At 36.7% G+C, this 15123-nt stretch overlaps 1 protein-coding gene across 14 annotated transcripts in view; it reads right to left on the bottom strand.

The window, feature by feature from the left end:
- otofa (otoferlin a) overlaps positions 1–15123 on the bottom strand; it is an 80179-nt gene that overhangs the window by 7075 nt on the left and 57981 nt on the right. For 7 of the 14 annotated variants that reach the window (XM_068724561.1, XM_068724568.1, XM_068724569.1 and 4 more), the window contains 3 exons: positions 13888–14129; positions 13604–13782; positions 13201–13301 (listed from right to left, as the gene is read on the bottom strand). In XM_068724561.1, the coding sequence (XP_068580662.1) occupies positions 13201–13301; positions 13604–13782; positions 13888–14129 (522 nt within the window). Of the gene's footprint in view, positions 1–11472; positions 11697–12631; positions 12820–13200; positions 13302–13603; positions 13783–13887; positions 14130–15123 lie in introns of those variants that run through there. The other 7 variants (XM_068724563.1, XM_068724571.1, XM_068724572.1 and 4 more) reach the window with 2 other exon arrangements.

Genomic DNA, 15123 nt, shown 5'->3' with positions numbered 1-15123 from the left:
TATACTATGACTGTTTTCGGCATGCTATACTATGACTGTTTTCGGCATGCTATACTATGACTGTTTTCGACATGCTATACTATGACTGTTTTTCACTTTTTTTGACATGCTATACTATGACTGTTTTTTACTTTTTTTGACATGCTATACTATGACTGTTTTCGACATGCTATACTATGACTGTTTTTCACTTTTTTTGACATGCTATACTATGACTGTTTTTCACTTTTTTCGACATGCTATACTATGACTGTTTTCGACATGCTATACTATGACTGTTTTTCACTTTTTTTCACATGCTATACTATGACTGTTTTTCACTTTTTTCGACATGCTATACTATGACTGTTTTTCACTTTTTTCGACATGCTATACTATGACTGTTTTTTACTTTTTTCGACATGCTATACTATGACTGTTTTCGACATGCTATACTATGACTGTTTTTCACTTTTTTTGACATGCTATACTATGACTTTTTTTCACTTTTTTTGACATGCTATACTATGACTGTTTTCGACATGCTATACTATGACTGTTTTTCACTTTTTTCGACATGCAAAACTATAACTGTTTTTTACTTTTTTCGACATGCTATACTATGACTGTTTTAGACATGCTATACTATGACTGTTTTCGGCATGCTATACTATGACTGTTTTAGAAATGCTATACTATGACTGTTTTTCACTTTTTTTGACATGCTACACTATGACTGTTTTTCACTTTTTTCGACATGTTATACTATGACTGTTTTTCACTTTTTTCGACATGCTATACTATGACTGTTTTTCACTTTTTTTGATATGCTATACTATGACTGTTTTTCACCTTTTTTGACTTCCTATACTATGACTGTTTTTCACTTTTTCGACATGCTATACTATGACTGTTTTTTACTTTTTTTGACATGCTATACTATGACTGTTTTCAACATGCTATACTATGACTGTTTTTCAATTTTTTTGACATGCTATACTATTACTGTTTTTCACTTTTTTTGACATGCTATACTATGACTGTTTTCGACATGCTATACTATGACTGTTTTTCACTTTTTTTGACATAATATACTATGACTGTTTTCGACATGCTATACTATGACTGTTTTTCACTATTTTAGACACACCTGGGATGACCGTGGCTAAGTGGAGAACAGGACTCCCTTTCAATCATAGGGTTGGTGGTTCAATCCCCGGCTCCTGCTCTGCTAGTCTCATGTCAATGTGCAAAATACTTAACCCCAAAATTGCTCCATATGTGGAGATAGATACTGATGAATGACTGTTTTTGACATGCTTTACTATGACTGTTTTTCACTTTTTTCGACATGCTATACTATGACTGCTTTCGACATGCTATACTATGACTGTTTTTCACTTTTTTCGACATGCTATACTATGACTGTTTTCGACATCCTATACTATGACTGTTTTCGACATGCTATACTATGACTGTTTTCGACATGCTATACTATGACTGTTTTCGGCATGCTATACTATGACTGTTTTTGACATGCTATACTATGACTGTTTTTCACTTTTTTCGACATGCTATACTATGACTGTTTTTCACTTTTTTCGACATGCTATACTATGACTGTTTTTCACTTTTTTCGACATGCTATACTATGACTGTTTTCGACATGCTATACTATGACTGTTTTTCACTTTTTTCGACATGCTATACTATGACTGTTTTCGACATGCTATCCTATGACTGTTTTTCACTTTTTTCGACATGCTATACTATGACTGTTTTTCACTTTTTTCAACATACCTGGGATGGCTGTGGCTAAGTGGAGAACAGGGCTCCCTTTCATTCAGAGGGTTGGTGGTTCAATCCCTGGCTCCTACTCTGCTAGTCTCATGTCAATGTGCAAGATACTTAACCCAAAATTGCTCCATGTGTAAATAGATACTGATGAATGACTGTTTTTGACATGCTATACTATGACTGTTTTTTACTTTTTTCAACATGCTATACTATGACTGTTTTCAACATGCTATACTATGACTGTTTTTCACTTTTTTTCACATGCTATACTATGACTGTTTTTCATTGTTTTCAACATGCTATACTATGACTGTTTTTCACTTTTTTCGACATGCTATACTATGACTGTTTTTCACTTTTTTCGACATGCTATACTATGACTGTTTTTCACTTATTTTGACATACCTGGGATGACCGTGGCTAAGTGGAGAACAGGGCCGCCTTTCAATCGGAGGGTTGGTGGTTCAATCCCCGGCTCCTGCTCTGCTAGTCTCATGTCAATATGCAAGATACTTAACCCAAAATTGCTCCACGTGTAGATAGATACTGATGAATGACTGTTTTCAACATGCTATATTATGACTGTTTTTCACTTTTTTCGACATGCTATACTATGACTGTTTTTCACTTTTTTCGACATGCTATACTATTACTGTTTTCGACATGCTATACTATGACTGTTTTTCACTTTTTTTGACATGCTATACTATGACTGTTTTTCACTTTTTTTGACATGCTATACTATGACTGTTTTCGACATGCTATACTATGACTGTTTTTCACTTTTTTCGACATGCAAAACTATGACTGTTTTTTACTTTTTTCGACATGCTATACTATGACTGTTTTCGACATGCTATACTATGACTGTTTTCGACATGCTATACTATGACTGTTTTCGGCATGCTATACTATGACTGTTTTCGAAATGCTATACTATGACTGTTTTTCACTTTTTTTGACATGCTATACTATGACTGTTTTTCACTTTTTTCGACATGCTATACTATGACTGTTTTCGACATGCTATACTATGACTGTTTTTCACTTTTTTCGACATGCTATACTATGACTGTTTTTCACTTTTTTTGACATGCTATACTATGACTGTTTTTCACTTTTTTTGACATAATATACTATGACTGTTTTCGACATGCTATACTATGACTGTTTTTCACTATTTTAGACACACCTGGGATGACCGTGGCTAAGTGGAGAACAGGGCTCCCTTTCAATCATAGGGTTGGTGGTTCAATCCCCGGCTCCTGCTCTGCTAGTCTCATGTCAATGTGCAAAATACTTAACCCCAAAATTGCTCCATATGTGGAGATAGATACTGATGAATGACTGTTTTTGACATGCTTTACTATGACTGTTTTTCACTTTTTTCGACATGCTATACTATGACTGCTTTCGACATGCTATACTATGACTGTTTTTCACTTTTTTCGACATGCTATACTATGACTGTTTTTCACTTTTTTCGACATGCTATACTATGACTGTTTTCGGCATGCTATACTATGACTGTTTTCGACATGCTATACTATGACTGTTTTCGACATGCTATACTATGACTGTTTTCGGCATGCTATACTATGACTGTTTTTGACATGCTATACTATGACTGTTTTTCACTTTTTTCGACATGCTATACTATGACTGTTTTTGACATGCTATACTATGACTGTTTTTCACTTTTTTCAACATGCTATACTATGACTGTTTTCAACATGCTATACTATGACTGTTTTTCACTTTTTTTGACATGCTATACTATGACTGTTTTTCATTGTTTTCAACATGCTATACTATGACTGTTTTTCACTTTTTTTGACATGCTATACTATGACTGTTTTTCACTTTTTTCGACATGCTATACTATGACTGTTTTTCACTTATTTTGACATACCTGGGATGACCGTGGCTAAGTGGAGAACAGGGCCCCCTTTCAATCGGAGGGCTGGTGGTTCAATCCCCGGCTCCTGCTCTGCTAGTCTCATGTCAATATGCAAGATACTTAACCCAAAATTGCTCCACGTGTAGATAGATACTGATGAATGACTGTTTTCGACATGCTATACTATGACTGTTTTTCACTTTTTTCGACATGCTATACTATGACTGTTTTCAACATGCTATACTATGACTGTTTTTCACTTTTTTTGACATAATATACTTTGCCTGTTTTCGACATGCTATACTATGACTGTTTTCGACATGCTATACTATGACTGTTTTTCACTTTTTTCGACATGCTATACTATGACTGTTTTTCACTTTTTTCGACATGCTATACTATGACTGTTTTCGACATGCTATACTATGACTGTTTTTCACTTTTTTCGACATGCTATACTATGACTGTTTTTCACTTTTTTCGACATGCTATACTATGACTGTTTTCGACATGCTATACTATGACTGTTTTTCACTTTTTTCGACATGCTATACTATGACTGTTTTTCACTTTTTTTGACATGCTATACTATGACTGTTTTTCACTTTTTTCGACATGCTATACTATGACTGTTTTTCACTTTTTTTGACATGCTATACTATGACTGTTTTTCACTTTTTTCGACATGCTATACTATGACTGTTTTCGACATGCTATACTATGACTGTTTTTAACTTTTTTCGACATGCTATACTATGACTGTTTTCGACATGCTATACTTTGACTGTTTTCAACATGCTATACTATGACTGTTTTTCACTTTTTTTGACATAATATACTTTGACTGTTTTCGACTGTTTTATACTATGACTTTTTTCGACTGTTTTATACTATGACTGTTTTTCACTTTTTTCGACATGCTATACTATGACTGTTTTTCACTGTTTTCGACATGCTATACTATGACTGTTTTTCACTTTTTTCGACATGCTATACTATGACTGTTTTCGGCATGCTATACTATGACTGTTTTTGACATGCTATACTATGACTGTTTTTGACATGCTATACTATGACTGTTTTTCACTTTTTTCGACATGCTATACTATGATTGTTTTCAACATGCTATACTATGACTGTTTTTCACTTTTTTTGACATGCTATACTATGACTGTTTTTCACTGTTTTCGACATGCTATTCTATGACTGTCTTTCACTTTTTTCGACATGCTATACTATGACTGTTTTCGGCATGCTATACTATGACTGTTTTTCACTTTTTTCGACATGCTATACTATGACTGTTTTTCACTTTTTTCGACATGCTATACTATGACTGTTTTCGACATGCTATACTATGACTGTTTTCGACATGCTATACTATGACTGTTTTTCACTTTTTTCGACATGCTATATTATGACTGTTTTTCATTGTTTTCATCATGCTATACTATGACTGTTTTCGGCATGCTATACTATGACTGTTTTTCACTTTTTTCGACATGCTATTTTATGACTGTTTTTCACTGTTTTCGACATGCTATTCTGTGACTGTTTTTCACTTTTTTCGACATGCTATACTATGACTGTTTTTCACTTTTTTCGACATGCTATACTATGACTGTTTTTCACTTTTTTTGACATGCTATATTATGACTGTTTTTGACTGTTTTATACTATGATTGTTTTTCACTTTTTTTGACATGCTATACTATGACTGTTTTTCACTGTTTTCGACATGCTATACTATGACTGTTTTCGACATGCTATACTATGACTGTTTTCAACATGCTATACTATGACTGTTTTTCACTTTTTTTGACATAATATACTTTGACTGTTTTCGACTGTTTTATACTATGACTGTTTTCGACTGTTTTATACTATGACTGTTTTTCACTTTTTTCGACATGCTATACTATGACTGTTTTTCACTGTTTTCGACATGCTATACTATGACTGTTTTTCACTTTTTTCGACATGCTATACTATGACTGTTTTCGGCATGCTATACTATGACTGTTTTTGACATGCTATACTATGACTGTTTTTGACATGCTATACTATGACTGTTTTTCACTTTTTTCGACATGCTATACTATGATTGTTTTCAACATGCTATACTATGACTGTTTTTCACTTTTTTTGACATGCTATACTATGACTGTTTTTCACTGTTTTCGACATGCTATTCTATGACTGTCTTTCACTTTTTTCGACATGCTATACTATGACTGTTTTCGGCATGCTATACTATGACTGTTTTCGACATGCTATACTATGACTGTTTTCGACATGCTATACTATGACTGTTTTTCACTTTTTTCGACATGCTATATTATGACTGTTTTTCATTGTTTTCAACATGCTATACTATGACTGTTTTCGGCATGCTATACTATGACTGTTTTTCACTTTTTTCGACATGCTATACTATGACTGTTTTTCACTGTTTTCGACATGCTATGACTGTTTTTCACTTTTTTTGACATACCTGCGATGACCGTGGCTAAGTGAGAACAGGGCCAATCCCCTGCTCCTGCTCTGCTAGTCTCATGTCAATATGCAAGATACTTAACCCAAAATTGCTCCACGTGTAGATAGATACTGATGAACGACTGTTTTCGACATGCTATACTATGACTGTTTTTCAATTTTTTTGACATGCTATACTATGACTGTTTTCGGCATGCTATACTATGACTGTTTTTGACATGCTATACTATGACTGTTTTTGACATGCTATGCTATGACTGTTTTTCACTTTTTTCGACATGCTATACTATGACTGTTTTCAACATGCTATACTATGATTATTTTTCACTTTTTTTGACACAATATACTATGACTGTTTTCGACATGCTATACTATGATTGTTCTTCACTTTTTTCGACATGCTATACTATGACTGTTTTTCACTTTTTTTGACATGCTATACTATGACTGTTTTCGACATGCTATACTATGACTGTTTTAGACTGTTTTATACTATGACTGTTTTTCACTTTTTTTGACATGCTATACTATGACTGTTTTTCACTGTTTTCGACATGCTATTCTGTGACTGTTTTTCACTTTTTTCGACATGCTATACTATGACTGTTTTTCACTTTTTTCGACATGCTATACTATGACTGTTTTCGGCATGCTATACTATGACTGTTTTTCACTTTTTTCGACATGCTGTACTATGACTGTTTTCGACTGTTTTATACTATGACTGTTTTTCACTTTTTTTGACATGCTATTATATGACTGTTTTTCACTGTTTTCGACATGCTATTCTATGACTGTTTTTCACTTTTTTCGACATGCTATACTATGACTGTTTTTCACTTTTTTTGACACAATATACTATGACTGTTTTCGACATGCTATACTAAGACTGTTTTTCACTTTTTTCGACATGCTATACTATGACTGTTTTCGGCATGCTTTACTACGACTGTTTTTGACATGCTATACTATGATTGTTCTTCACTTTTTTCGACTTGCTATACTATGACTGTTTTTCACTTTTTTCGACATGCTATACTATGACTGTTTTCGGCATGCTATACTATGACTGTTTTTGACATGCTATACTATGACTGTTTTTGACATGCTATGCTATGACTGTTTTTCACTTTTTTCGACATGCTATACTATGACTGTTTTCAACATGCTATACTATGATTATTTTTCACTTTTTTTGACACAATATACTATGACTGTTTTCGACATGCTATACTATGACTGTTTTTCACTTTTTTCGACATGCTATACTAAGACTGTTTTCGGCATGCTATACTATGACTGTTTTCGGCATGCTATACTACGACTGTTTTTGACATGCTATACTATGATTGTTCTTCACTTTTTTCGACATGCTATACTATGACTGTTTTTCACTTTTTTTGACATGCTATACTATGACTGTTTTCGACATGCTATACTATGACTGTTTTAGACTGTTTTATACTATGACTGTTTTTCACTTTTTTTGACATGCTATACTATGACTGTTTTTCACTGTTTTCGACATGCTATTCTGTGACTGTTTTTCACTTTTTTCGACATGCTATACTATGACTGTTTTTCACTTTTTTCGACATGCTATACTATGACTGTTTTCGGCATGCTATACTATGACTGTTTTTCACTTTTTTCGACATGCTATACTATGACTGTTTTCGGCATGCTATACTATGACTGTTTTTCACTTTTTTCGACATGCTGTACTATGACTGTTTTCGACTGTTTTATACTATGACTGTTTTTCACTTTTTTTGACATGCTATTATATGACTGTTTTTCACTGTTTTCGACATGCTATTCTATGACTGTTTTTCACTTTTTTCGACATGCTATACTATGACTGTTTTTCACTTTTTTTGACACAATATACTATGACTGTTTTCGACATGCTATACTAAGACTGTTTTTCACTTTTTTCGACATGCTATACTATGACTGTTTTCGGCATGCTTTACTACGACTGTTTTTGACATGCTATACTATGATTGTTCTTCACTTTTTTCGACTTGCTATACTATGACTGTTTTTCACTTTTTTCGACATGCTATACTATGACTGTTTTCGACATGCTATACTATGACTGTTTTCGACTGTTTTATACTATGACTGTTTTTCACTGTTTTCGACATGCTATTCTGTGACTGTTTTTCACTTTTTTCGACATGCTATACTATGACTGTTTTTCACTTTTTTCGACATGCTATACTATGACTGTTTTCGGCATGCTATACTATGACTGTTTTTCACTTTTTTCGACATGCTATACTATGACTGTTATTCACTATTTTAGACACACCTAGGATGACGGTGGCTAAGTGGAGAACAGGGCTGCCTTTCAATCATAGGGTTGGTGATTCAATCTCCTGCTCTGCTAATCTCATGTCAATGTGCAAGATACTTAACCCCAAAATTGCTCCATGTGTAGATAGATACTGATGAATGACTGTTTTTGACATGCTTTACTATGACTGTTTTTTACTTTTTTCGACATGCTATACTATGACTGTTTTTCACTTCTTTTGACATGCTATACTATGACTGTTTTTCATTGTTTTCAACATGCTATACTATGACTGTTTTCGGCATGCTATACTATGACTGTTTTTCACTTTTTTCGACATGCTGTACTATGACTGTTTTTCACTTTTTTCAACATACCTGGGATGACCGTGGCTAAGTGGAGAACAGGGCCGCCTTTCAATCGGAGGGTTGGTTGTTCAATCCCCGGCTCCTGCTCTGCTAGTCTCATGTCAATATGCAAGATACTTAACCCAAAATTGCTCCACGTGTAGATAGATACTGATGAACGACTGTTTTCGACATGCTATACTATGACTTTTTTTCACTTTTTTTGACATGCTATACTATGACTGTTTTTCAATTTTTTTGACATGCTATACTATGACTGTTCTTCACTTTTTTCGACATGCTATACTATGACTGTATTCGATATGCTATACTATGACTGTTTTTAACTGCTTTCGACATGCTATACTACGACTGTTTTTAACTTTTTTCGACATGATATACTATGACTGTATTCGACATGCTATACTATGACTGTTTTAACTGTTTTCGACATGCTATACTATGACTGTTTTACACTTTTTTCGACATGCTATACTATGACTGTTTTTTACTTTTTTCGACATGCTGTACTATGACTGTTTTTCACTATCTTCGACATATCTGGGGTGACCTTGGCTAAGTGGAGAACAGGGCCCCCTTTCAATCAGAGGGTTGGCGGCTCAATCCCCGGCTTTTGCTCTGCTAGTCTCATGTCAATTGTAACTATACTATATTATGGCATTCTTCAACCATAATACAACTTTCATCTCACTTTTTTCCAACATACTATACTATGACTCATTTGATATACAACTATATTATCACACTTTTTGACATACTATATTATGTTTTTTTATGACATAATATATTAGCCCCCCCCCCGCCCCCCGTCACACTGTGAGTACTATTCATTTTTTTAATGATTTTATCTACGACATACTATACTAAGCCAGTTTTAATATGACATTTTATTTTATACTATACAATGACTTTTTAATTAACTTTTCATTGACATTGTATGACATTTACATTGTCTTTATATCACATTTAGTTTCATGACATGTGTCTTTTTTGATGACATACTCTTTGGCTTTCTACAGTTGTCACTACTAACCCAACAGACACTTATCGGGGGGGTTTGATACAGCACCGAATAAGTGTAATAAATGTAAGCTACGTCATATTCAGGGCAATCGGAACCTTGTCCATGTTTATTTCAAATTGCCAAAAGAGACAAAAAATAAATATCGCACACATTTCACCAGATATATAAACACAAATTGTAAAAACAGGCAAGTTTTAGTGCAATCAATAATTCTGTAATCAGTGACAGACAGAATTACAAACAAACACTTCAACACAAATGAGGTCAGGCGCAGGCAAATTTAAAAGGGAGCAAGAGACACTGCAAACAATGCCATCCGAGATGGAGCCAGAGTTTAGAGAATCAACCCCAGACCCCCTTTTTTCACCACTTCACTCAAGTGCACTTCAATAGTATTCCCATGAAATCATCTTTACATTATCTGTAAAGTTAAAAATAGGAAGGTCTGTGATTTGGAGAGACAGTCATGCCAACACACATGACCTCTGTGGTCAATTATTACAATGATGCATGCATATAGACAATATAAGTTTACATTTTGGTAGAAAACAGTAGTGATCTTTAAGTATTTGTTGCTTTTATGTTTCAACTAGACTCAGTCAAATTCTATTTGCAAACAATCAGTTTTATTCTCTTCTTTAATAATTATTTGCAAATACTATTTGACCCAAGTCTGGCTTGTTTGCTTAGATCCAAGAGATTTAACATTGTAACGTTGAAGTTGAACTCAATCCCTTTTGGAGTCATCTTGTTCTATGTCTCATTGGATTTAATTAGGAAAATAGACATCTATATTTTTGTTTCTACATTATTATTAGTGAAGTGTGCAAAGACTGCAAGAGCTATAATAGTTTAAAAATGTTATAACACTTTGCTTTAATCCCCCTTACTCAGCATTTATAAGCAGTAGAAGTGTGTATTGATGTATTTGTCAAGAACTATAACTCCTCCTGTGGGCACCCATAAGTGTATACACAGATAATAAATGATAGTGTAGTAAAATACAGATGTAATAATATAAAATGTCTTCACAGGAGAACCTAGAATTGTTGACAGTAACACTTTAATGTCCTTATTTCTGCCGTTATACAGTTAACCCTTTATTAAATGTGAATATAGTGCTTATAAATGCTAAAAATAGGGTTTAGAGCAAAGCGTTCACTTGAAATAAACGTCCATGCAATCGGATTTAACAGAATTAATAAATTAAAAGTTGAATAAACAGATAAAGACATTCATTGTCATGTAACATTGCTTGAAAAGAAGACAAATATCCTGGGATACAACACTTGAGGAAATGATTGCTTTTTAGTCAGGCGTTCAGATACTGAGCGTTAGTTTCTTTAGGCTTGCTGCAGGTTGGAGAGAGGATTAGACAATTAGTGTTTCTCATGACTTGGAGGAAAAAGTAATTTTGGGTGGTTTCAGCCTCTCTCTCCATAGAGCGAAGATGGTGGGCGGCGAGCTGTTTGTGACGATCGGTTGGATTAGAGAGCAGAACAATAATGTAATCGTACTTCCAAAGCATTCCTCCTCCCTGCGCCTCCCTTCCTGTGGATGAGACTCCTCGTACTCTCCTTCTGGTTTGCGCCCACAAGCTCCCCTATCTATCCGGCCGCCCCCCCCCCCCCAGTCCTCCCAGCAGCCTCTCAGGCCCCAAGCAGCTTCTTGACAAGGTAGCCCGGCATGCTGTAGAGGAAGAGGCCCAGCATGATGAGCAGCAGTAGGGCAAGCACAATCTTGATGATCAGCCACTTGTAGCGGTTGCACACCAGGTAGCGGATGGCTTTCAGTGGGCTCAGGAACCACAGGAAGGTAGTGTCAGGGCGGCTGGAGGGATGGAGAGTTTAGGAAGAGGAAAGTAAAGAAATTGGTGAAGATGGCATGCAAGTGGATGGAGGAAGGAGTTAATGAGGGGGTGAGCGAGGGGAGAGAGAAATGGGATGGAACATGGGTAAAAGAGAAAGCTGGCATTAGTGGTTAGTAAGACGTGTTGTATCTATTAACGGCATGCTCACATTTCTATGAATATGTTGATAAAAATGGATGGATGACTGACCAACAGCTCCAAACACTGACGTTTCTCCAGTCTTTTTTTTTTAACCAGACAACCATCATTACCTCTGATGCTTTCATTGTCAATAATATAATTGTGTTTTAGTTTAATTCAACTCCTGATATTATTCATATTGAGGATATGATACAGAACACGTGAAACAGTTATTCGTATTCTCGTATGATTATTCTATTATTCTATTTTTAGGCACAGTTGTCCTGAACACATTGTAACAAAAAGAAAACCAAAGAAACACAGCTGCCTCTGGTCAGCTTAAGTCTGTCATCCAATGTAATTAAACCCAAGAGTTTTGTGTTATGTTGTCAATGCACAATATGTTTAATAATCAACCAGGATCCCACCTCTACCATCCATCCTGTTTGATGAATATGTACATGAGGCATTTGGTGGCTGCCTGGCTCTCCAATGCCTGAAAAAACGTCCCTGTGTGTTTCTATGCCGAACAGTTGGTCACTTAAAACGTGTAATGGCACTCGGTGGCAAAAGACACTGGCTTGAGCAAATAGTTGAGACAAGATACAGCAAAACAGAGACTATTCTATAGCTGAGACGACACAGGAGTAAATAAGAGAAAACAAAGAAACTGAGATTTGGCAGGACAGTAGAGGAGGAGCTAGGACAGGAAAATCCAGGATGCAAAGGGTCTAAATAGAGAAGCAAAGACAGCGAGGAGGGGGCGGAAGGCTACCAGCGCATCAGGCCCCCAGCATCTTCTTGACCAGGTAGCCAGGGAGTGAGTAGAGGAAGAGGCCCAGCATGAGCAGCAGCAGAATCAGCCCCAGGACCTTGAGGATCAGCCAGCGGTAGTTGTGCCAGATGAAGTAACGAATGGACTTCAGGGGGCCCAGAAACCACATAAGGCTGGTGTCCGGGCGACTTTGCGGAAGGAGGTAGAGAGAGGGAGGAAAGAAGGAAGGAAGGAATGCAGATGGAGGCAAAAAACGGGAAGAAATGGTAAGGAGAAAGGGGGAGTCGCACGCAGAAAGGAGGGGAGAGACAGAGGGAGACAGTTGAAGAGATGGTAGGAGGAGAAACTGCCTTGTGACAGTGCAAAAAGCCCAAATCGCATGTTTGTCAAATATTAAGTCCTGATTGATTGTGATTTGTAACATTTGATTCTCTGCTTTTTGCACTGTGATGTTTTTCTTAAGGAGGAGATTTAAGGGACCGCACCATACAACCATCCTCAAATTTGAATAGTGAAAAAGGTGTGTGTGTTTTAAAGACATATATTCTGAATAAACGTCAATATCTTACTTTGGTTTCTCCAGTGGATCAGGCTCGTTCCGTCCCAGCCCCACAGGACTTTTCTCCGCCTCCTCTGCTGTCACCAGATGAAGCTCAGCTTCTACCTTACCCTGCAATGACAACACGACAATGTGATTTATCAAAATGAATCAATCAGCTAGATGCCTTGAGTCTACTACTACTTTCGATCTGGTTCTCTGTTCTGTCTGTATAGATGAATGGAGAGGTTTCCAATCTTCTTGGGACCCACCACCAGTTTACCGTTTATTGCTTTGTTTACTTACATTCTTCTTTATGCTGTCGAATTGAATTCTGATTTTAGTCCGTTGGGAGTGGCTTTCTAGCTGCTGAGATGCTGATTTCACATGTGGTGCCAAACTATACAGTTGTGACTTTGGTCATGCTGACTCACCGTTAGCTCCATCTCATCGTTCTCGTCGCGGGCTACAAACGGCCACCAGCCCTTCACCCTCTTTTGTTTGAAAATGGAAATAGTGGGCAGCTCATGCTCGTTTCGGATCATGCCAAGGGAACACTGCTTGGCTGTCTTAGCGCCGCGAGGGAACCGGTTCAGGTCCAACTCAATCGCACCTGCGAGTGGTGATAGTCAAAGGGAAAAAGGATGGTGACACTTCAGCATTTTTGTTGTGGAAGATCAGACGGAAAGTTCTGTAGTTGTTCCCATCAAGGCCTCACCCAGGAAGTCATCGGCAGAGAAGTGGTCGGCGTCCCAGACCTGCAGCGTGAGACGAGGGGGGATCTTATATTCAGTCTCATCCCAGGAGAACATAGACTCTTTCTTAGAGATTACGATCTTCTCCTCAGCCATCAGGTAATCGAATGGAAAGACGAAGCGCCAGTTGAAGTTGCCTTCACCAGTCAGGGAGTGATAGTGGACATCCGTGTCCTGCTTGTCCTCCTGCTGCCCTTTCAGCCATCTGCAGGAAGTACGATAGATCAGAGTTAGGTTGAACAACAGGATCATGGTTTGGATGAGTGGATAGATGTTTGATTTTGTCAGTCATGCACTTCTAAGTCATATTAAGAAGGAAATTGCAATTGTCTGTCAGTTACTGAATATTAATTTTGTGGATTTAAACAAGAGCATAGGACAGGCATAGGACAGGTTAAATGTACCAGTCTGCCAACAAGAGAGATGATGCTAATAGGTCATAATCAAAACATATAATGTGGCTCCCCAAAAGCAAATCAGATTAATGTGTGTGAGGTAATGACAAAAAAGTTGAATGATACATAAAACCTGATTTGATGTTGGAGCTTCACACTATTTTTCAAAGCCATGCATACACACAGCTTGCAAAAATGCCATTAGTGAAATTTACCTGAAATTTTACTTAATAAAAAACTAAAACTTTCATCTTTAGTGTCTGGATTCAGACAGCAGAGGATCAAAGGCTGTGAGGTCAGTCTGTGCCGACTGGAGCTCTTCCATCAACAGTAGAGTGAGACCGGCTTTGTTAGTGAGGGGGAACCGGAGGGACGCTGTACTCTCAGTTCTCAAAACGCAACATCTCAGTGAATAGTGGAAAAATGTGAAGGCAACTGCTATGATTTGGTAATTAAGATGCACTGGCATATATTAGACTGGGGTTAGAAAGTGTTGGGTTGTTGCTTGGCTACAAAAAACACCAAGGTCACTAAAACATGCCTGCTCTCATGTGACCCAACAATTGAATCATAACCACTGAATCATAACAACTGTCTCATAACCACTGAATCATAACCACTGAATCATAACCACTGACTCACAACCACTGTATCATAACCACTGAATCATAACCACTGAATCATAACCACTGTATCATAACCACTGAATCATAACCACTGAATCATAACCACTGAATCACAACAACCCCATCCTTCTTTCTTTACTGTCAATGCAGACAGTTTGGTCAGCATCTAACTCTACAA

This window comes from Cebidichthys violaceus, unplaced genomic scaffold, assembly GCF_023349555.1.
Source record: "Cebidichthys violaceus isolate CVI_PGR_0920_01 unplaced genomic scaffold, fCebVio1.0.p SCAF_31, whole genome shotgun sequence".
NCBI lineage: Eukaryota > Metazoa > Chordata > Actinopteri > Perciformes > Stichaeidae > Cebidichthys > Cebidichthys violaceus.
The sequence above is the reverse complement of the archived record's forward strand: the minus strand, read 5'-3'. Positions and strand labels throughout refer to the sequence as shown.